The 22,403-nt window shown below is 36.1% G+C and overlaps 1 protein-coding gene across 6 annotated transcripts in view; it reads left to right on the top strand.

Moving 5' to 3' along the window:
• The first annotated feature begins 230 nt into the window (after positions 1–230).
• The window catches only part of EYA1 (EYA transcriptional coactivator and phosphatase 1), a 125,788-nt gene continuing 103,615 nt past the window's right edge, over positions 231–22,403 (top strand). For 2 of the 6 annotated variants that reach the window (XM_040354401.1, XM_040354400.1), the window contains exons 1-2: positions 6,328–6,726; positions 8,646–8,773. In XM_040354401.1, coding sequence (XP_040210335.1) covers positions 8,650–8,773 — 124 coding nt within the window. In that variant the 5' untranslated portion in view covers positions 6,328–6,726; positions 8,646–8,649. Of the gene's footprint in view, positions 1,208–6,323; positions 6,727–8,645; positions 8,774–12,879; positions 12,967–22,403 lie in introns of those variants that run through there. The other 4 variants (XM_040354397.1, XM_040354398.1, XM_040354399.1 and 1 more) reach the window with 4 other exon arrangements.

The raw sequence follows: 22,403 nt of genomic DNA, 5'->3' as shown, positions 1-22,403 counted from the left end.
ACCGGTTTTGTTTAGTAGAGATGAATTTAGTAAATGCAACCTTAAAATGCAACCCTAGGCTATGATTTGGGAGCCCATAGCATGTTGACACAAGGCTTGGGCTAGGCTTTATTTTACACACAGCTGTATACTGAGCCCCAGCCATGCCTTCATTTACATAATACAATTTTCTGAAGCTCCAAGCTTGACTCACAGACAGTCCCAGCAGCACTGCAGCCCTCTGAGCAATTGTTCTACATAAACCAATAAGGTTTGGATGAGGGGTCTGCTGTGGTTTGCTTTCCCAAAACAACAAAAAAAAGGAGAGAGAGGAAAATAGACTACAAGGGCAGATCTAGCAGAGACAGCAAACACACAGGAGGAAGAGCATTCTTTGTCTGGGGATCTGAGATTTTTATCTTATCCACATAGGAAGCAAAGAACTTCTCTCCAGTGCTGCATGAAGCGGCCAGGGAGTCGGAGCTGCACTACAGCCTGGAAGCGGCACCACCCCCTCTTCGTGCCGGAGGAGAACGAGCTGTGTGTGTGCGGGACCAATCATCCCAGCTTCTGATCATCCCAGCTTCTGATCAGGGACCACTCATCCCAGCTTCTGATCTTCCCAGCTTCTGATCAGGGACCACTCATCCCAGCCTCTGATCAGGGACCACTCATCCCAGCTTCTGATCAGGGACCACTCATCCCAGCTTCTGATCAGGGACCACTCATCCCAGCTTCTGATCAGGGACCACTCATCCCAGCTTCTGATCAGGGACCACTCATCCCAGCTTCTGATCAGGGACCACTCATCCCAGCTTCTGATCAGGGACTACTTATCCCAGCTTCTGATCAGGGACCACTCATCCCAGCTTCTGATCAGGGACTACTTATCCCAGCTTATGATCAGGGACCACTGACCAGGGACCATTCATCCTAGCTTCTGATCAGGGACTACACATCCCAGCCTGTGATCCGGGACTACACATCCCAGCCTCTGATCGGGGACTACGCATCCCAGCCTGTGATCCGGGACTACTGCTGCCAGCCTCTGATCGGGGACTACTGCTCCTAGCCTCTAACCGGGTACTACTGCTCCCAGTCGGCGATCCGGGACTGCTGCTCTCATGTCCATTGCGGGACACTACTGCTCTCCTCTAGAAGGAGATCTGCCTTTATAGACATGATTGTGTGGGAGGCAGGAGAGTCACCATCCCGTGTCTGGATTACTGTGAGTATATATATATATTTCTATGGAAACATAGACTTTAACTACATGTAGTAGCTGGAAGAAGGGAGTCACTGCAGGCTGAGAATTACTTCTTCTGTACTTTATAATACTTTGTTATTCCTAATCCTAAAACATAACCTTTTATCTTCTCTGCTGCACATCACTCTAATGAATGTAGTTCACATATATACTATTTGTTGTATGCTGCATGCTTACCGAATAATGAATGAATCAGGGAAAGTGGACATTCTGCCGATCCTGGTTACTGGTCCCGTCCAAGTTACAACATTGTTTTCAGCAGGATAACATCTTCTATTAAAATAATATTTATATATAGAGAGAGGAAGAGAGAGAGAGAGAGAAATATTATCTGTAAGAGATAGATAGATAGATAGATAGATAGATAGATAGATAGATAGATAGATAGATAGATAGATAGATAGATAGATTAATATGCAATTGTTTATGTTATTATTATCACAATTTTTGTAATAATTATACAGAATCATATTCATATATATATATATATATATATATATATATATATATATATATATATATATATATATATATATATATATATATATATATATATTTATATATATATATATATATTTATATATATATATATATATATATATATATATATATATAAAAAATATAAATAACTATTATATGATTTTACATATATATATATATATATATATATATATATATATATATATATATATATATATATATATATATATATATATATATATATATATATACATATATATATATATATATATATATATATATATATATATATATATATATCTTTTATAATAAATAAAATCATATAATATATATATACATATATATATATATATATATATATATATATACACACACATATATATGTTTTATATATATTTATATTTACTATATATATATATATATATATATATATATATATATATATATATATATAAATATATAATATAGAGGATACATAGATATATATAAATAGATAGATAGGTAGGTAGATAGATACACATTATCTCTCTCTCTCTCTCTATATATATATATATATATATATATATATATATATATATATAGAGAGAGAGAGAGAGAGAGAGAGAGAGAGAGAAATATATATATATAGAGATATAAATAGATAGATAGATAGATAGATAGATAGATAGATAGATAGATAGATAGATGATAGATGGATAGATAGATAGATAGATAGATAGATAGATAGATAGATATACACACACAGTATATTTATAAATAAGTAATTATAGATATTCTATCTCTCTGTTTTATATTAAGGATTGATTTATATGTCCATAATATACCACACATAAACATTTTTAAGTCAGGCCCAGGCACGTACTATTTATAAATGCTAAAACAAAAACTAAAAATAGTGAATTAAAGAATATTTGAATGCATGCATTCAAATTTATTTAAATATGATTGTATTTATAATATGCATATAGAGGTATAATAAGTAGAATTTTAGAACATTTGAGACTTTATTTTAATTTTAGGCAAAAATATAAAAATAATCTCATGAATAATTTGAAATATATATGTTTCAAGATATTGTTGTAAGCTTATTCTGAAAAAAACATAGATAAACAACAGGTAGATAGATAGATAAACCAATATATATACAAATAGGTAGATAGATAGACCAATAGATAGATAGATAGATAGATAGATAGATAGATAGATAGATAGATAGATAGATAGATAGATAAAAAGAGAGAGAGACGATAGATAGATAGATAGATAGATAGATAGATAGACATACAATAGATATAGAACTAGGCCAATAAATGGGGGTAAAAGACAAATAAATAGATTGATAGATAAATAGATAGATAGATAGATTGATAGATAGACATATTAATATGATTTTTTTTAATAGATAGATAGATAGATAGATAGATAGATAGATAGATAGATAGATTGAGAAAAAAAAGGAAGAGAAATACGTGAGTAGTTAGACCAATAGATAGATAAGTAGATATAAGTAGATAGACAGATAAACCAACAGATATTGTTAAATCCTCCGATTTTTTGTTCAGTTTTTCCTAATTTCAAACCCATTTTCATATCATCACCATATCAGCGTTTTTCCTCCTCCGTTGCTATTTCTAATCAAAGTCTGCACCGACATATTTTTCCTTTACATGATCTTCTTATGAATTCAATTTAAATAGTAGAAAATTGTTCTGGCCCTGTTTTCTTTGGAAAGATTAAAAATAAGACTCAACAAAATCTCAGTTGCTCGTCAGTGGCATTTATTTTGATAAGGCCGGTGCTTCCATTCTGAAAACATCCCTGCCTTTGGAAAGTAAAAATATTTCAAATTATAGTCATTTTACAAAAATTGCTTCAAGTAAGCAAAAACTACAAGGCTTGAAACCCCATAATTTGTGTAGATTTTGCCGTTGCTTTGAAATTTCAAATCCTTTCCCATTTACAGTTTACGTTTCACAGAACATTATTACGTTTTTGGCTTGATCCAGGAGCTGCTGTCAGGCACTTTTGATTTTGTAATTTTACAAAGTATAATAAACACTGAAAAAGTCATGAAATCTCCTCCGCATCCTGAGCTCTGTGGTAGGGAAAATGTGAGAAAATGTGAGCCTAAAGTCTTGTTTGATGATCTTGCATAGCAAGTCCGCCTTCTGGAAATAATTTTTGGAGGTTGAAGTGCATGGTATTAACAGATTTAATGTGGCTATTCAATGGATTGGTGGGATACCGGACAAAGTTTAACCCTTTCAGTCCTGTTGGGCCCTGGAACCCTCCCTCTAATTCCTCTCAACCATTTAGAGGTTAACGACAATGAGCCTGTTTAACCAATCAGCGAAATTTCCATCTGTGAAGAATTATATGTTTAATTAGTAAAAACAGGCATCTTAAAGGACCTCATTAACTAATCAGAACTCGAATTGGCAAGTCTTAAATTTACATCAGAGGAATCTGTACTTGTTTTTATTGAAAACTGTTTCACTGTGCCAGAGGTTACAGGCAGGCACTGCTCCGAAGGCTGTCACCAAACTACAGGACACTTTTTTTTTTTTACTTTTATTAAAATAATACAAAAAATATATATATAATACTAATTAAACCTTTTATATTATTCATAGCATAGGCTTTTTAAGGTCAAAGGTTTTCCTCAGAATATGGAAATGGTCCATGCATCTATCACTTATCAAGAAATAAGTGTGGGATCGTTTTAGAATAACACATACAGTGGTGAAAAAATACATGTCAGCACTAAGCAGAGATGTATTTTCCCTGTCTATTTTTCTTTGCCTCTCTTCGACATCATAATTTTTTTACCACGGACTGAGAGAAGGCAAATGGGGGGAAGAAAAGCATGTGAAGTGTAGCATTTTGTAAACTGTAACTAATTTTGCTCACATCTGTGTCTAATTGTTGTCTGACTTCACATTCTTACGAGTCCATTTATTTTCTCTGGGCCACTCTGTGGATTCAGCTGACCAGCCTAAGTGAGGATTAGTTGTCTTAAAGTTATTTTGATTAAGGAGTCATTTTTTCTTAATCTGGTAACACATAACACATGGTTTAAATACACTTTAAATACACTTGGGTACCTCCCTTTATTTTACAAAATATATCTAAGTAGTATTTTTCCTTGCCAAATTAAAGAACCTGTGCCCATACCTTGTTAACATAAAATGTCTTTAAGACATGACATAAATATAGAAATTTATATTTGTACTTTTATACTTAGGTTTTACATTATGTAAGAGCACGAAACGTTATTCAAATTAATTAGCAACAATTTTGATAATGCATGAAACACAATATGTTGTACAATTTCAGTTTCAGTTTCTCATGCAGCTTTTCTTTGGTTATCATTCTATAACAATTAGAGAATAATAGATGTATGAGGTGATAGATAAATAGATGGCTAGATAGACAGATTAATTGAGATTGGTAGGGAGAATAACAATATATAAAACATACATAAGGTATAAGAATGTTATAAAATACATTAATATTGTTTTATTACAAAATAATTTAAATTATTATTATTATTATTATTATTATTATTATTATTATTATTATTATTAATATTACTACAGTTTGGAATATTCAGGCACGTTAGTCTTGATAAACTTCTTTTTATCCCCATTTTAACAGAAATAAGAGAATTGTGAGTAAAGAGGGACATATCAACCTAATACTGCTTTACCTAGATGATCAACATTATTGGGACTTAATAGCAATGGTTGAAAGGCTGAGAAGTGAAATTTTGCCCGGCTTGCTATATTGCACTTAAAATGCCTCATTTCTATCTTTTGTGCTGAGATCATCAAAGAGACGTCAGTTCAGGTTGAATGGAAGCACACATCAAAGTTTCTGGATGTAGAATTTCAGACAATACGTTCCGGTTGCCAGTGAAGAGTTTGTTTGTGCTTTCTAAGCCAAAAACCTTTCTTCACCTTGGGCCTTATCACCTGTTTGCAGTATACACTGCCTGCAGTAATGCATATCATCAACAAACCTTCCCAGCAAATCCTGCTATAGATCCCATCTTTCAATCAACAGGATAGGAGAAATCCGCACCAATCCACATGAGAAGGAAAAAAGCAGGCCACATAGCTCTGTCATATAATACACAACTAATTTGCAAACATGCTTATATAAATATACAAATAAAATTGACTCATCCCCTGTATGAAAGGAAAGTTCATTTATGGCTCCTCTGCTGTCCTGATTAAACGGCATTCAAATTGTGAGTTGTTTACATTGACCTGCAATGTTTATTCCATGTGCGGTTTTCAGGTTTTGTCCAATTAGGATGAGAAAAATAGAGGTACTGTACGTATGCATGGGGCTAATTTGTAAGGCTATTCCTCCATTTCCCTAGCAATTCCAGAAATTGGGCTTCTGGACTTTAAAATGCCATTTAACAAATGAAATAGGAGTGAGCTGATAAGATTAGGATGCTGTTAAGAGTTAAAGTGTCAGAAAGGAAGGGGGGTATTCCAGACAGTGATAACAAGAGAGGAAAGTCTTTGAGGATGCTTCTGTGGGTTTAATGCTTGAGCTACTTCTGTTTAGCAAGACCATTCAGCTAATAGCTACCTTTCCCAAGCACCTTGTCCCAACTACCTTACAAAAAACGACTTTGCATGTTGATTGGGGGAGGGGTAATCCATTTTGCAGCTGTCATAGACCAATGATGAATCACTATCCTTGCCATTTGGCTGCCTTCCCCCTGACGGGGAGAAAGAGGAGGGGATCTGCAGGGAGAATCCACAGTTCAGACTCACTAACATGAAGACAAAATGACTTTACTACCACAGTGTCTTCTTCTGCTCACAGTTAGCCTAGTAACAGTCTAGCAAGACAGTCCTACAATTACCAACCTAGACTCAACCCGGATATTAAAATAACACCACTTGTATCTTGTGACTTCTAGGTGTAAAATAAAACAACTTCTATGCCTGATCAGATGTTGCGGTTTCCCCCTATCAAAGGTAAGGGCTATTTTTTTTTCTTTCATAAGACTTTTATATATTTTTTTGTGGTGCTGCTCTTTCTATGAAGTCTGTATTCGTTGCTTTGCTTCTATTTTATTGAGAGACAGAAATATACTTTTTTTGCTACAGTGAGCATAAATTTTACTATAATTTTTAAATAATACCTTGCCTGTGTGATTAAAAGAATCTGGTTAAATTTACAACATAATAAGGCTTATGACTTATGGAAATCGAAATTGTTGTTGAATTTTGTGCATTTTGCATCATTGTACATCATGGTCTATATACAGTAACGTGATTTATATTATAATTGAAGCACCACATTTGTTTAAATTAGTAATTAGTCATTAGCATCTATCAGCATTTCATTTTATATATGGCAGTAATAATGAAGTATTATAAGCAAAAGACATGTATGCTATAAATCAACTGTTCAGTTAGGCCTAAATGTTATAATTAGGCTGTCATATCCTTTCTAAATTTAGACTGACAGTAATGATAATACCCCTTTTGCAAAACATTTATAAACTGTACAACCATTTATAAAGATTAGCAAAGGTGGTGTAAAATGATTAGGAAGCCAGTGGTTAATAGTTTAATTTTATTTATTTTTGTATATATTTTTTTATTCAAAATTCATTAAGGAAAATGTGTCATGAACATACATATTTGTTAAATCCCCAATAAATATTCCTTGTATTTTTTGTAAAATGCCATCTGTAATTCCTACAGCATATTTTTAATATGAATCCTCAAATGCTTTGTTTTATTAGTAGCTGATGTTTTCTTGTTGGTAGTCTATGCAGTAGGCATTAAACACTTTGGCTGGAAGTTATTGTTGTGCTCAAGCTGTGCCTGAACGGCAGATGAGTTGTCCTACTGTACTAAAGCAGTTTAAAGTCTGTATGGATTCCTTGTATGCTGGCCTTATCCCTTTTCAATTGGGCACGCTTTATGTAATCCACAAAGCAAACAACTGAGCAAACATAATAATGTTTTAATGCTGCATTTGTTTCAACGGAAACACAGGAACAATTAACTAGTTTGCCAGAGTAAACACGTGCATCATGAATACCCCTTTTTGCTGTCACAGGGCTGTAGGCTACATCAATTGCTTCAAGTGTTTGCAGACCCTTTAAAACACAATTGGATGATAAATCATGGCAGCTTGTGAGTGCTGAGTGCTAATTCAATGACAGTAGGCTGTTTGCACTAATAGGCTGATAATGCAGATAATTATCTATATTAGAAAGCACAGGCAGGGCTAATACAATGCCATATTGAATGAGCTGTGTAGCATTGGTCACGCGTAAATCTCATCAGTAAGGCCTCTGACTATTAAAATAGCTTTTATTAGACATAAAACTCAGTAGAAATAGTTTTATAAAGATATATTCAGAATAAAATGCTTAATAGATCCTCAATGATTAGGTGGTTATTTACTAAGGGAGTCATTTTTACTATGGCTTCAGAAAACCCATGTTTGCTTAGGTGGAAAAAAAATTATATTTGATTTTTTTTTTATTAATATTATTTAAAACAAATATGGGTTTATTGGGATAGCTTACTACTTTAATAGTAAACCGTGTCTTTATTTATTTTTTTAAAAGATCTAAAACACTATTGTAGAATCCAACTTAAATATAAAAGCTGAGCTAAAATAGTAAACAAAGAACTTAATGGTACTTTTATAATTCACGGGACTCACACAATTAAGCATAGGAGAAAATCTTAGCAAAGAGTCAAATTCTGTTGAGAGACAATTGACATGCTGTGTTTTCCTATGCTCTGGGGCCTGGAGCATATGGTGCAGCAATGCTCTAATAGATTGTTTCTGTGGTGGAGTGGGGGGGGGGGGGGAGACAGAGCATGATAGCTATCCATTGTATTCATGGCTGAATCTGGCTTCGTTTCAGGTCTATGGAAATGCAGGATCTAGCTAGTCCACATAGTCGACTTAGTGGCAGTAGTGATTCTCCCAGTGGGACAAGTCTTGATAACTCACACATAAACAACAATTCCATGACACCAAATGGCACAGAAGGTAAGTGGCATGAAACAGCTGGATTTGATTTTTTGTCTGTCTAATTACATATGCACTGGCATCTTTAGCAGATCTTTCTGTTGTGTAAATAGATACATCATTTATAATAAGACAGTTATTATTCTATAATACTGTATTTTAGGGATTTTGATGAAACTGAGGTTTGAAGTGAGTCGGGTAACTTTGTAAGGAGCTGCATTAATTTTGTTGAGGGATATACTTACAAAATTGCAAAAAGTGCTAACGATTTTTTGAAATGAACTTACCAATTAATAAAATATATTAAACATATCTGTTTAGCAGTTATGTATTGGATCACTGTAACGTGCAAATTATATACCCTAACAAAAGTATCCAGGAAACTACAATATTTCAAAATGCTCAACCTTAATTATTTTACAATAATCTGGGGTTTATTTTCTATATATACTCATGACAATAAGAAAGAACTATAGGAGATGCATGTATGTCAAAAAGTTTAGACATACATTCTGTATACTGTGTTACTAAAAGTTCATATTTACTTTTAATCAGTTTATTTATTCTCATAGGCAGATAAAATCAATATATCCACAGTGGTTAAAAAGCTTATTGGAGGAACATACCAAAAAGTCTAGTAGAAAGACACATTTATCTTTTTAATTAGTATTCTCCTGATTTTCATAGTAATCATTGGTCTCTTCATTTATTAGAGGTAATTGCACATTGTACAGTAACGTATAACAAATGTATTGTCATAATAGCCACTAGTCTAATGTATATCGAAGGCACAGGAAGATGGTGTGATAGTAACATCATTGTCATGCTGACCATAGCTGTGTTATGGCTTGCTTTGGTGATCTTCTGTTGAACCTGGTGCTAGATAAGTTGAGGTGGTGGACAAGTTTAGAGATTTACTGAAAATTACATGGAGCATTTCTTTGCAAGAAATTCAGAGAAGGTAAACCATCTCTCATGTCACATGTGAATATGATATGGATAGTTATTTGTGAAGATATCTTGTATTTATTATTGGTTGGGTTGAAGCCATTAATACATTGAGCCCACTATATTCATTCCTGTTTCTATTTTGTCTGTTTAAATATTTAATTTATAAAGTATGTCAGCTACATTTGTGCATGTGACCAAATTTTGCTGAGGCCGATTCAACAGCAGTAAAGACAAACCAGTATCATTGTCAAATCAGTAAAATATTGGAGAAATATTGGATGTGTATTTATACACATCCATAAACTTCTCTGTTTTATTCCAAGAAGATGTACTGAAACACACACTGGCTCTAGTAGGCCCACAAATACTTGATATCAGATAAACCAAGTCCTTTGGCAGTTGACATAGTGGCAGGCCACAGTGGTATGTATGCACATAGCATTGTTTTTTAAAAGAAAATAGTTTTTTCACTTTGCAAGGGAATTTTCCCTTAGCTTAGTGAATGTAGAGGGGTGGGGGGTTCACTTTAAAAAATAATACTTAATCACAAAGAAACTTAAAAGTCTTTATTTTGCTTACACGTGATTGGATAATGGAAGTCACTTCATCTCATTCACTTAACTAAGGGAAAATTTCCTTGCAAAGTGAACAGTTTAATTGCCTTTAGGAAATCAATCTTACAGTGTCTTAAGCAACTGTGAAAAGATTTTTATTGTGATCACTGTGTTTATTTAAGGTAAAAACAACTATACGTTGTAATATGTAAAAGGATAAAAATTGAAAAAGTTTATAAAAGAGCATGAATGGTAAATGGCAAGGTAATATGTTTGTGTCTCCATGTAATATACATTGTTCATAATTATATTTAGGAATCAAAAGTTATGAGACTGACGAACGTGCATAAATGTACTTATTCTTTTATGTACTAGATTACATAATCGGCTGATTCTCAAAGAGATTGACTCAATACACATATTACAGTTTGACTTTGTTTTTACATCATATTACTACTGACGTTGGTCATACACAAGTAGAATTTCCTTTTTAAATGTTCATTTCAGGAATGTTCATTCAATTTTCTAATTGTTGATGGGGTCAAAGGGATGCTCATTTTTGAACACTGTGTCAAGAAAATTCGAAGGAGCAGGATGGACATTTTTTCTTGAATGAAGGGATTTCTTACAACGAACATGGTTTTCATTTAGAAAAGTACATTCACTCCAAAATTGAATGTTAAAAACATGTTTTTTCAAGTTGACAATTGTCAAGCCATTGAATGTACAAATGAGAATTTTCGTATGAAAGTTTGTAAAAGTATTAGTACAAATGTTTGTTTGAAAATCTACTAGTCTATGGCCAGCTTTGTCCCTAATATATTTCCAAACATTTAAGGATCTTCACTGATACCTAAATATGTTAAAACAATTTATGATCTTTAATTATTTACTATCCTCACTGCTGGGTACATATCGATCATTAAATTCAGAGTAGTTATTACAAGCATTAGGCGCTGCAAGTTAGGGTAACTTGTTCATACATAACATATACTGTATAAGTATTCTAAACTACTCACTGGCCTTACATACAGTACTTGAGCTAGTATTTTTGTAATATTATAAATTATACATCTGTGCCAACCAATGAAACAAAATCACAAGTTCTTATTTTCACACACTTTTGGTATTGTACAAAAATAGTAGCTATATATTTGAGTGCAGATATATGTAGATCTCAGTCTTCTCTGCTCTTCCCTGTTTATGGATAGAGCAAGGAGGTACTTGAATAACTCAATTTAGGTCCAGTGTCCTTGGATATGTCCCTCAATGGAGGCCAACATTAGAGAGAAAACGTTTACACCTATCTCAAGCAAACATTAAAAACATGGTGGGTATGCCAACACATGCAGTCTTGTTTAACAAGATGCTGCAAAGCACAAAGTAGACACACAGGGAACTTTTAATAATTTAATAAAGGCAAATGGGCTGTTAACATTGCAGGGGAATTTTCCCTTAGCTCAGTGAATATGGTGAAAATTTACTTTGCTAAGAATAACCAATCACGTGCATAGAAAATTGAAAATTTATTTTTGGTTACACATGACTGGATAATGTATGTCAGCAGAGACTCGCATCTGATTGCTATGGGTTACTGTAATTTGCTCTTTGCATTGAGTGGGTCTATTTGAACTTCAATATATTCTCTACAAAAATAATTTAGAATTTAAAAACTCTGGTTGGTTTTTCATGTTTTTAAGGGCAAAGGGATAGAGTTGTCTCGGGTCCTCTTGATTTCCATGTATAAGATTCTCATTATCACTATAAATTTAACTTCAAACAAATGGTCAGCTATAATGACCTTTTAACATCAGTTGTTTTTCACATGTAGTTGTCTCTCCTGCACAAGCAGGGACCATCACTTGAACATGCCACTGTTATTATGGTCACCTCTGTATAGGAATTTCATAGTAAGTGATACTATTCTATGAAAAGCCTTATCACTGGAAAGATGATATTCTGGGCCAATAAGAACAAACATTTACACCAGAAACTGATTTCTGTCAAAAAGCTGTATGCATCATACAATTCCTATCATACTTGGGTTTATTTACAAAAACTGTAGCATGAAAAATCTGGTGAAGCTCTGCATAGAAACCAATCACCTTCCTGGTTTATTTGTCAAAGCTTAACTGAACAAGCTGAAGTTGATTGGCTGCCATGCACAGCTGAACCAGATTTTGCACTCTCCGGTTTTAGTAAATAAACCACACTGTGCTGGATTTACACAGCACGTTGAATTCTTTCAGGTTTTGCATTAATCTAAAAGCTTTCTTTCACTCAGTGGACAGTTTACTGTGTGCTATCTTGTAGAAGGGTATGGGGAAAATGTCATTAATATGTTCATCTTCTGACAATACTTAAATTCCCAATTACTTCTAGTGAAACTCTAGAAAACAGTTTAGAAATTCCATGAAATGTTATCAAACTTAGACGAGTCAAAAAACAAACAAAATTCACGTTGATCGTCAAATTGTTCATTTTTCACATCATTAGTGTGCCAGCTGCGACATGCGATTTTCATGCCGCATTTAAAAGCGCCTAATCCAACATGCTGTTTTTTTTTTAGAAAATCAATTGATAGCACACATGTATGAGCTTTTTTCTTTTTTCGATCAACAGAACTTTCGTTTTTCGACTCGTCTATGGCCTACTTTAGTAATATTTCCTCTAAGATGGATTCATCCATGTCTGACAAATATGGCACAGGTGAGGAAATGACACAGTGTTGTAAAATGTAGAAAATCACTTTTATTTTATATTCACATGGGTTTTAGAAAGTGTATGAAATATTTTTATTTTTATTTAAACATTCAATGCATAGCAAAAAGCCACCATGGAGATACAACTCTTTAACGCTGCTGTATGCCTAGACCCTACAGAAAAGTTTTCAGCATGATCACATTTGTATTGCATTGTCATATTACTCCAAGCATTGACACATTTAGTGAATATAGTTAGTTAAATGCTGTGCAAGTACTCCTTTCAGGGGGGTCTAGGTGACTAGGCTGACAAAGGGGCCTTGTGACTTGAAAACTTGCTCTGGTTTTCAGTACAGTTAGCTACTAAAGTTTTTTCCTGAGTTACTTTGTCCTACAAAAGTAAGCTTTTATGTGTTTGATGACCAAACTATTTGTGTCCACTTCAGTTCCCCTATCAGCTTTTGCATTCCCCTTCTTCTGGTTTGATTGTGTGTCCACACTTAAAATAGAATGATTTTTAGAAGCTGTGCTAACAGTGCCTATTGTTGCTCTGACTGTTGGTCAGATTTTTTGTTTTTGTAGAACAATGAATTATTGATAATAATCTTTGTCCCGTATTCAATTCATTATCATGTACACGGGAACATGCGCAAGGCCTTTTTGGGTGTAAGCCAGTTAATCTATCATTATGTTTTTGATTTTAAGAATTTGGTGGGAATTCCATCCAGGACTATAGTACTGGCTTATTTTTTACAGTATGCTGTTTTTTTTTAATTGTTTTTGAGATTGGGTTGTTTGTTTTATAGACCTTTTGGAGAGGCCCCAAAACGGACACCTTTCACTAAGTAATCCCCTAAACAGTACATGACTGCTTAATAGAGACAATTTGGAGGTTGAATGGTCTGGGAAACCTTCAATAAACCCCCTTACAGCAATCCATGTTTAGGTATACAGTTAGAAGACTATGTACGCTCACTTACTGTTGCCATGTTATTTTTTTAGTAAACCTGTGAATGTTGAAATGGTATAAATGAATCTTTGGATCAGGTGGTGAACAATAAATGTTTGACCACCTTCGGCTAATCGTTTTGTGGGAACAAACTGAGTGCCTGAGTTTGATTTTTCAATCCAACCACTATTGTTCCACGAAGAGCAGTATAGTGGCAGGGTGTCTGCTTAGACATGAGCCTATCATTTGCTATCACATCACACACGCAAATTCTGAAAATCACCTTATGTCTTTTGCCAGTTTTACAGTTTATGACGAACAGCCTTGAGTATTTTAAAGCAATTTTTGATAAATGTTTTTTTTTATATAATTTCATTTTAATTTGCTATTTAAATTATTACTGTATATGTTATAATAATATAACAATTTAAGTAAAATAAACCTGATTAGATCAATTACCATATTTATCGGTGTATAACATGCACAGGCGTATAACACGCACCCAAACTTTAAGAGGGAAGTTTCAGGAAAAAAAACTTTCCACAGCCCCCTGCGTATAACACGCAGGCACAGTTTACCCTCTATTTTCAGGGTAAAAAAGTGAGTGTTATACGCCAATAAATACAGTATTTAACAGTTTACCCTTAAATTAAATGAAGAAGAGCTTAGCTTTAATATCATTATTTTTCTTGACCTGATCTAGCCTTATAAAGCCTTTTTTTAATGAGCATGAGGTTACTGTGACATCTCCAAATGACTGGGACATGGAGAAAATGTCTCATCTTACATTTATTGTACCACATAAAAAGATCTCATGTAAATAGATGTAAATCAGCCATTCAAGTGAAATGACCTCCATTGTAAAATGTTTGATTCTTACAGCCAGTTTTTATATAGAGCCTTCATATAAAAATTCCACTACTTTAGATTGTATCTTAGTCATGCTGTACGCTGCTAGCACTGGAAGTCTTTGCCAGCACATAACTGTTCTTCATTGTTTCAAGTAGAGATAGAAAAACACCACGGTTCAGTCAAAGTTGAATTTTTATTGTATTGCTTATTTTTCACAGTTAACTGCTCCTTTGCTAGAAATTATTTTTTCCTGGCCTTTCACTTTCATTGCAGTAAATTACAGAAAATATGTATACCATTCATAAATTTATGAATTAGTTCACATATGAACTATTTATAAATTGTGTTTTGTAGCTCACCCATACAAAATATTTAAAGTATATGTAAATCCTAATTTAAAAACTTCTCTTTTTAGCCCCCTTTTGGCCCGTAGTGCTATTGAAAGCATTTTGTTATATCTGTTCGATAAGTGAAAAAAAGTTCTGTTATAGAACAAAAAAACAGTGAGCTTCCTATGCACTATGCTTCTATGTTCTACTGCAGACTATCAATGGCCCACCTGACTGCTATGGGACCTAGGCATAAAAGGGGGCCCTATTGGAGTGGTGGGCTATTGAGGTAATTTAAACTTAGAAAATCTGTATGTATGCAAAGAAAATTCATATTCAATATTGTATTATTAAAGATTGCAGGAGCCAGTGCTGTTGACAATGACCCTTTACCCCCTGCGACAGTTTCAGTCAAGTATAGCTGACATCAGACATTATTGCCATTTGTCACAGATCCAGTTTTCAGGCTGTGTAGTAAGGATAATTTGTTTACTAGTCTAAGCAGTGTAGATGTAGGGTCCTGATTACTTCTGGTCATTCTGGCCAGTGTAAAAAATAACCCTGTATGTTTAATGCAGTATTCCTCAGATAAGAAGTGAAAGCTTTTTTTAGTACTGCAAACTCCACACAGTTTACAACTGTTTATATTATATGGTTATGGAATAAATGTGCATAGCAGCACTGACAATTATCTCATAATATCAAAGATTGTGATGGTCATCATTAATGCTACTACAACTCTTGCTTTTTGCAACTGTCTTATGATAGGGAAAGGGGTGGAAAGACTTAAAGTTTATTCTAAAGCTTACCATAGATGGATCAAAATTTGGCTGGTTCAGCAGGGACTGGCCGAATTTTGATACATCTATGGCTGTTCCTATTAAATTGCTGTTAATCTAAGAACCAACTGTTCTCAAACTGTTGTTTGTTGTAAAATGTTGTTGCAAAATGTTGTTGTTTGCTGGAAAATGTTGCTCCAAATGGCACTGCAGCCAATTGGCTGTAGCTTTGATCAGTGTATCCTGATGGCACAGGAGTCCCGTTGTCAGGATATAATGACACAGCGGGACAGATTTTCCCATCCGATTGTGTGGATGAGGCAATCGTTTAGATCTTTTGATTAGCCGGCTGGCTGATTTTAAAAACTGATATGCACATGGCCAGCTTTAAAGAGAAGTATGGGAATAATTTTTTTAAATCATACTTACCTAAGTGGATGATGCATCTGTCCTCCGCACCGCTGATTGCTCGGATCTCATAGCTCCCTGAGCAGAGAGCTGGTGACTGTCAGCAGCACTCTGCTCCCCCCGGAGTGGCCAACTCAGCCTCTCAGTGGTTAGCTGAGAGGCTGAGCCGGGTTCCAGTCCAGGTAGGTAGGCAGGTCCCGACCAAGCCTGGACCAGCTCTTTGACCACAGCTGTCTGCTAAAAATGAGTTACAGGAGTGCAGAACAAACGACACTACTGTGATCCACAGAAGTACAGTCAAACAAGCTTTGGCTGTACTTGTCCTTTAAGGTTCTCTGGGATCTGAGATGTTGAAAAAAACTGATGAGCTACTGAGAATTAAGCTGTTACTTGGCCCCTAGTAATGTACTGACTATGCTGACAGCACTCTTGCTACCTGTCCTTACTTAAGAACTACTTTAGAAATACTGCATGTGAAGATCAAGAACACTCAGAACACCATCAAATTTTTTCTATGCGGCCCCATGATCAGTAGTTATCACATAGCATTGTTTCCAGATCTCTCTATGAACTATGGAAACCCCCCCCCCCAACATGTTGACAATGCGGCTGCTTCATATATACAGTGAGCATTGCCACCCCAGGACAGGAAGTGGGTACTGACAGGATCACCAGGTAAAATTAAAGTTTGGAGAATCCTGAAAAAATTAACTAAAGCAGTTGCCACATCTAACATTTTATTGTTGGGAGACAGAAAATACAGTGGCACTATTTTGTCTTGCTTAGATGGCATATGGAATAAGGGTGCAAATACATGATGGGGTTGATTTACTAAAACTAGCGAGCACAAAATCTGGTGCAGCTCTGCAAAGAAACCAATCAGGTTCCAGGTGCTTTTGTCAAAGCTTAATGGAACAAGCTGAAGTTAGAAGCTGATTGGCTATAATGCACAGCTGTATCAGATTTTGCACACTCCAGTCTTAGCAGGGCCGGCGCTAGTGTAAGGCAACATGGGCACTTGCCTTACGGCGCCAGCGCCGCCCAGGGTGGAAAATTGACCAGGACAGTCGCCTGCCCAACACAGGCGTTGCTAGGTGGGTGCGGGGGGTACGGACCACACCCGGGTGACACCCGCCAGAGGGGTGACACCCATGGATAATGGCACCGCTATCACTGCCCGCTGCCCTGTTGATCTGACCTCGCTCTGTTTCGGTGGAGCAGACTGAAGCCGCCAGCGCCTCCTCCTCGCTCTTTACATACAATGAGGAGGAGCAGAGGGACACACCGCTGTGTGTATATGTCTGCTGCCGCGCTGTTCTGAGGTCTGTACTGTACACTTTATTACTCTATTATAAGTAGATGGACATGTGGGGGGGGGCTATGGGAGGGGAGAGAGGTGCCTATGCTGATGGTGGGTCTGAACTAAGAGGGGAGTCTATACTATGGGGGTCTGTACTAAGGGGATGTCTATATTGATGGGTGTGTCTATACTGATGGGGGTGTCTATATTGATGGGGGGAGTCTGCACTATGGGGGGGTGTCTATACTGTGGGGGTCTGCACTAAGGGGAATTCTACACTGATGGGGTGTCTGTACTGAGGGAGGGGTCTATACTAACGGAGGGTGGTTTGTACTTACTGTGGGGTCTATACTGATGGAGGGTGGTCTGTACTGAAGAAGGGGGGTCTGTTCTTAGTGAGGGGATCCATACTGTGGGAGGGGGGTCTGTAGTTAGTGGAGGGGGGTCTGATATATATACATATATAATGTAAGTTGTGTGTGTGTGCGCGTGTGCATGCCGGGGGGGGGCGGCAAAATGCACTTCCTCTTGAGTTGGCAAAAATCCTTGCACCGGCCCTGAGTCTTAGTAAATCAACCCCAGTGTGTTCATAAACCAGCTCAGCAGATAATAGTCAGGTTGGAAAACAATCCTTTAACTGTGGCTGTCAGTGAGACCTGCAGGAACCTGGGGATGACCAGTCTCAGGGAAGAAGCTATCCTAAAAGATTGATTTTTCTACCAAATGGCTGACCAAGATAAGACCGGTACCTGAAGTGTCTGTTTAGTGCATAAAGGTGCAAAATAAGCATGTACATTTATGTAAAATGAGCATGTATGTGTACCCTTTTCTCCAAATAGTTGTACAGAACGCTTTTATGATGTTTGGATTTTCCAATGACAATTTAATGTGCATGTCAAGAGTGAAAAATATTCCCCTGGCCTTTTAAAAAATGTATTATATCATACAGTACAAATAGCACTGACTTGCTATAATGAACTGTTTTGATTAATTCCATGGAGTGCTCATTTAGCGCCCATGTTGCCAGCAGTGCAAGGCCAAAATATTAACCAAAAAACATCATGCAGCCAATAGAGAATGATCAGAAGCATCATATTTAAAGGGATTGTAAAGGATTTTTTTCCCTCTAAATAGCTTCCTTTACCTTAGTGCAGTCCTCCTTCACTTACCTCATCCTTCAAATTTGGTTTTAAATGTCCTTTTTTTCTTCTGAGAAATCCTCACTTCCTGTTCTTCTGTCTGTAACTTACCACCGTAATTGCGAGGCTTTCTTCCTGGTATGGAGAAAGCCTCTTGAGGGGGGAGGGGGCGAGCAGGCAACTCAGGACACTCTCTACTTTGCAGATAGAGAAAGGAGCTGTGTGTTAGTGGGCGTCCTGACACTCCTGCTCGCCCCCTCAAGAGGCTTTCTCCACACCAGGAAGAAAGCCTCTCATTACGGTGGTGAGTTACGGACAGAAGAACAGAAAGTGAGCATTTTCCAGAAGAAATAAGAACATTTAAAAGAAAAATTGAAGGATGAGGTAAGTGAAGGAGGACTGCACTAAGGTAAAGGAAGCTATTTAGGGGGAAAAAAACTTCCTTTACAACCCCTTTAATATGCCCATAGAAAAGAAGATATCATAACAACCGTAGGAGACAAATTACACACCAGCCTTCTGAGGTTGTCAGGCAGATTTCCTACTATGGCTTCTTATTTATATATGACATTCTTTTTTTTTTTATTCCTGAAAACGGATTGTGCGCACCAAGATAGGGAAAAGGAATGATGTATAATTGTTTGCAGAGATTCTCCGTCATTCTGGAAAATGTTTATGGCTAGTGCAGAAGGTTTTTGTTGTGCACAGAAACTCACGCTTGCTAATTTGTTAATCTTTTATGCTGCTCAGGTTTCATTAGCTATTTGCACTGGTAGCAAGAAGAAAAATGCCACACATATGGCCAGCTTTAGTTTGCATAGGTATGTTTAAACCTGTTTACTTTTTTCCCAACCATTTATTTTTTGGCTCTCCTATCAGACAGTTTCACTTGTGTTATACTTTAAAAGTTCTGCATATATTCTCAAGGCAGCCATTCTAGTGTGTGTATGCAGCAAGATAAACCAGTAGGACTGCCAGCTGCCACCAAGTCCAATTAATTAATAATTTACACAAAACGTAGTATTTAAGGAAGATATGTCTGAAATGATGCCCGACGGGTTTTTCTGTTTACTTTTGGCCCTAGGGGGACAAGATGATTCTGAGCACTGCAGGCAGGTTGCTAAGTGCTGGTACACAAACTACTGTAGCTTTGTGTCATTTTTATATACAAGCTTAATAATTTTAAGCTGTTTCGTATGATACAACTGTAATCAGAGAGGCCTTTGAAAATTGTGTCTGCACGTGATAAGGAATGCGAGGACTTCTAATAGCATGTGTTCTAGGAATTATCCTCCTGCGTGGGCTGCAGACTGCAGTGCACTATGTGTCATACCCAGTGGTAATTTGTAAGAATTAACTATATATATATATATATATATATATATATATATATATATATATATATATATATGACATTGATTAACTTTTTCTACCTCTTTGCACACCAGATCTTCTTCTTTGGGTAAAGTAGACATGTGCTAAGAAAAATATGAAGGCTGACATGACCATTGTTGGGGTGGCGATGGCTGGAGTGTGCTGTCAGTCAGCATGACGTCTCTATGGCATTTGCATGACAAGCGTTTGTTTGCTAAGCCAGCCTCGACATGGGATATTGCACAAGAGTGGTGACAGGCACAGGGATGGGTGAAGGCAAAGTTGCAATATTGCAGTTCAGTGGCGCCAGAAAAGGGTCTGAAAGCAACTTTTGACTTGCAGCAAAGTCAAACCTGTATTTAGCACTTTACTTGCCAGCCTGCAAGTATTGCAAGCGATTGATTGTAAAAGGATATACATGTAATGTAAAGACAGCCTGGAATCTATCCCCCTATATTATTAGTTACGCGTTTACTTTAAATGTACTGATTTCTATAACCTTGACACTGATCTTGCTTTACCAAGAACATAGACCCATTCTCATCAGTCCCTAACCCCAAATGAGCTTAGAATCTTATGTATCTAGCACAGACTTATACAGTATTCTAAAGCTGGCCATAGATGATTCAGATCTCAGCCGGTTCAGCAGGGACTGTCCGAAATTCGATTCATCTATGGGCAGGCTGATTGTACCCAAGTCGATCCATCTATCGACTTGAATACAACCAGCATGTCTAATTTTGGCATATGATTATTGCTAGTGGCTACAGCTGCTAGCAGTAACCACTGTGGTCGCTCTCCCCTCTCGCCAGACAAAAAAAAAAAGCTCCACAGGAGGGATTCTTCAATCATCACTGACTGTGTTGATGGGGGAATTGAGTGATTTTCTTTCCTGCAACCCAAGGAAAGAAAATCATATAATTTATGGCCTGCTTTGCTCTAGGGTCCTTTTGGGGGGAAGCAAATTGAGCTACCAATATTTCTTTGTATTGTGGGAAGAGAACAGCTACTTTAGGTAACCAAACTATAAACTGGCTATATACCTTAAGATTTTCATTTGTGATGTCATAGGTAATTTTTTTTAGTTTTTTGTTTTTATACCAATAATCTTTTTATTAAATTTGAAGGTGCATAAACAAGTATTGCCAATATGATTTAGTTACAGATCAGCAAAGAACATATATTTCAAATAGTAACAATTACAAGAATTTGTATCCAATCTTAGACATATGGTAATTTTTTACATTTTGACATTGAAAGAAAAAGAGAACGAAGATAATGACCCAAACATTCTGTAGGGTGTAGTTCTTTTAGGCTGGTAATAGTGTTTTCGTATAATTATAGAGTGCATGCATTTAAAAATATTCTGAGTACACTGCAAAATCTCTGTAACTGGGCTTCTAATATTAAAGGACAACTGTCACCGGAAAAAGTATGCCTGTACATGCCATCCATCATGCACTAATTAGATCAAGTAGCATATGTTCAATGAGTCTGTCAGGGTTTGGAAGAATTATATGACACAGTACAAAATTCACTCTGGGTATGAGTATTTAATGTATGTGTCTAGACACAAAGAAGAGTAGATGTTTTTTACTTTATGCACAGTGGGAAATTTAAAAAGATGGTTTTGTATTGATGATTTGCTACACTTTTTTACTGGACAAGGGTAGCTTAAAGTATATGTGAACCCTCACTTTGTAAAACAGTCCATTCAGTTTAAAATAGAAATGAAGGGCAAAACATTTGTGTAAAAAAAACTATACATTTTTTTTTCCTTTTTTATAAGTGATCACATACCTTTTGTTCTCAGCTGCATGGGATGCAAAGAGAGCTGGGGGAGGAGAAACTGCAGTACACTAATCCTCTCAGTGAATGGCTGTGCAAGGGGGGTGCGTCAACAAAAATGTGACCATTGTAGAAGAGAAGGTTGAGTTCCCAGCATAGCCAGAAAACTGACAATGCTGTGCTCTTACATCTAGCCTGGTCAGTTTTTAATAGGAAAGCAGAAGGACTGTCAGGAACACCAATTATTTCACAAAGGAAGCAATACAAAGAGAACAGGATATTTTTTCATACAAGTACATGGTACAGCAGGCACATGGCAGGAATATGAAATGTTGGGGTAACATATACTTTAACCACTTGCTTACCTGGCACTTAAACCCCCTTCCTGCCCAGGCCAATTTTCAGCTTTCAGCACTGTCACGCTTTGAATGACAATTGTGCGATCATGCAAAATTGACGTCCCTTTTTACCCACAAATAGAGCTTTCTTTTGGTGGTATTTGATCATTTATTTTTAGAGCGACAAT

This window comes from Rana temporaria, chromosome 5 (assembly GCF_905171775.1).
Source record: "Rana temporaria chromosome 5, aRanTem1.1, whole genome shotgun sequence".
Classification (NCBI taxonomy): Eukaryota; Metazoa; Chordata; class Amphibia; order Anura; family Ranidae; genus Rana; species Rana temporaria.
This window is presented reverse-complemented; position numbering and strand designations above follow the sequence as displayed.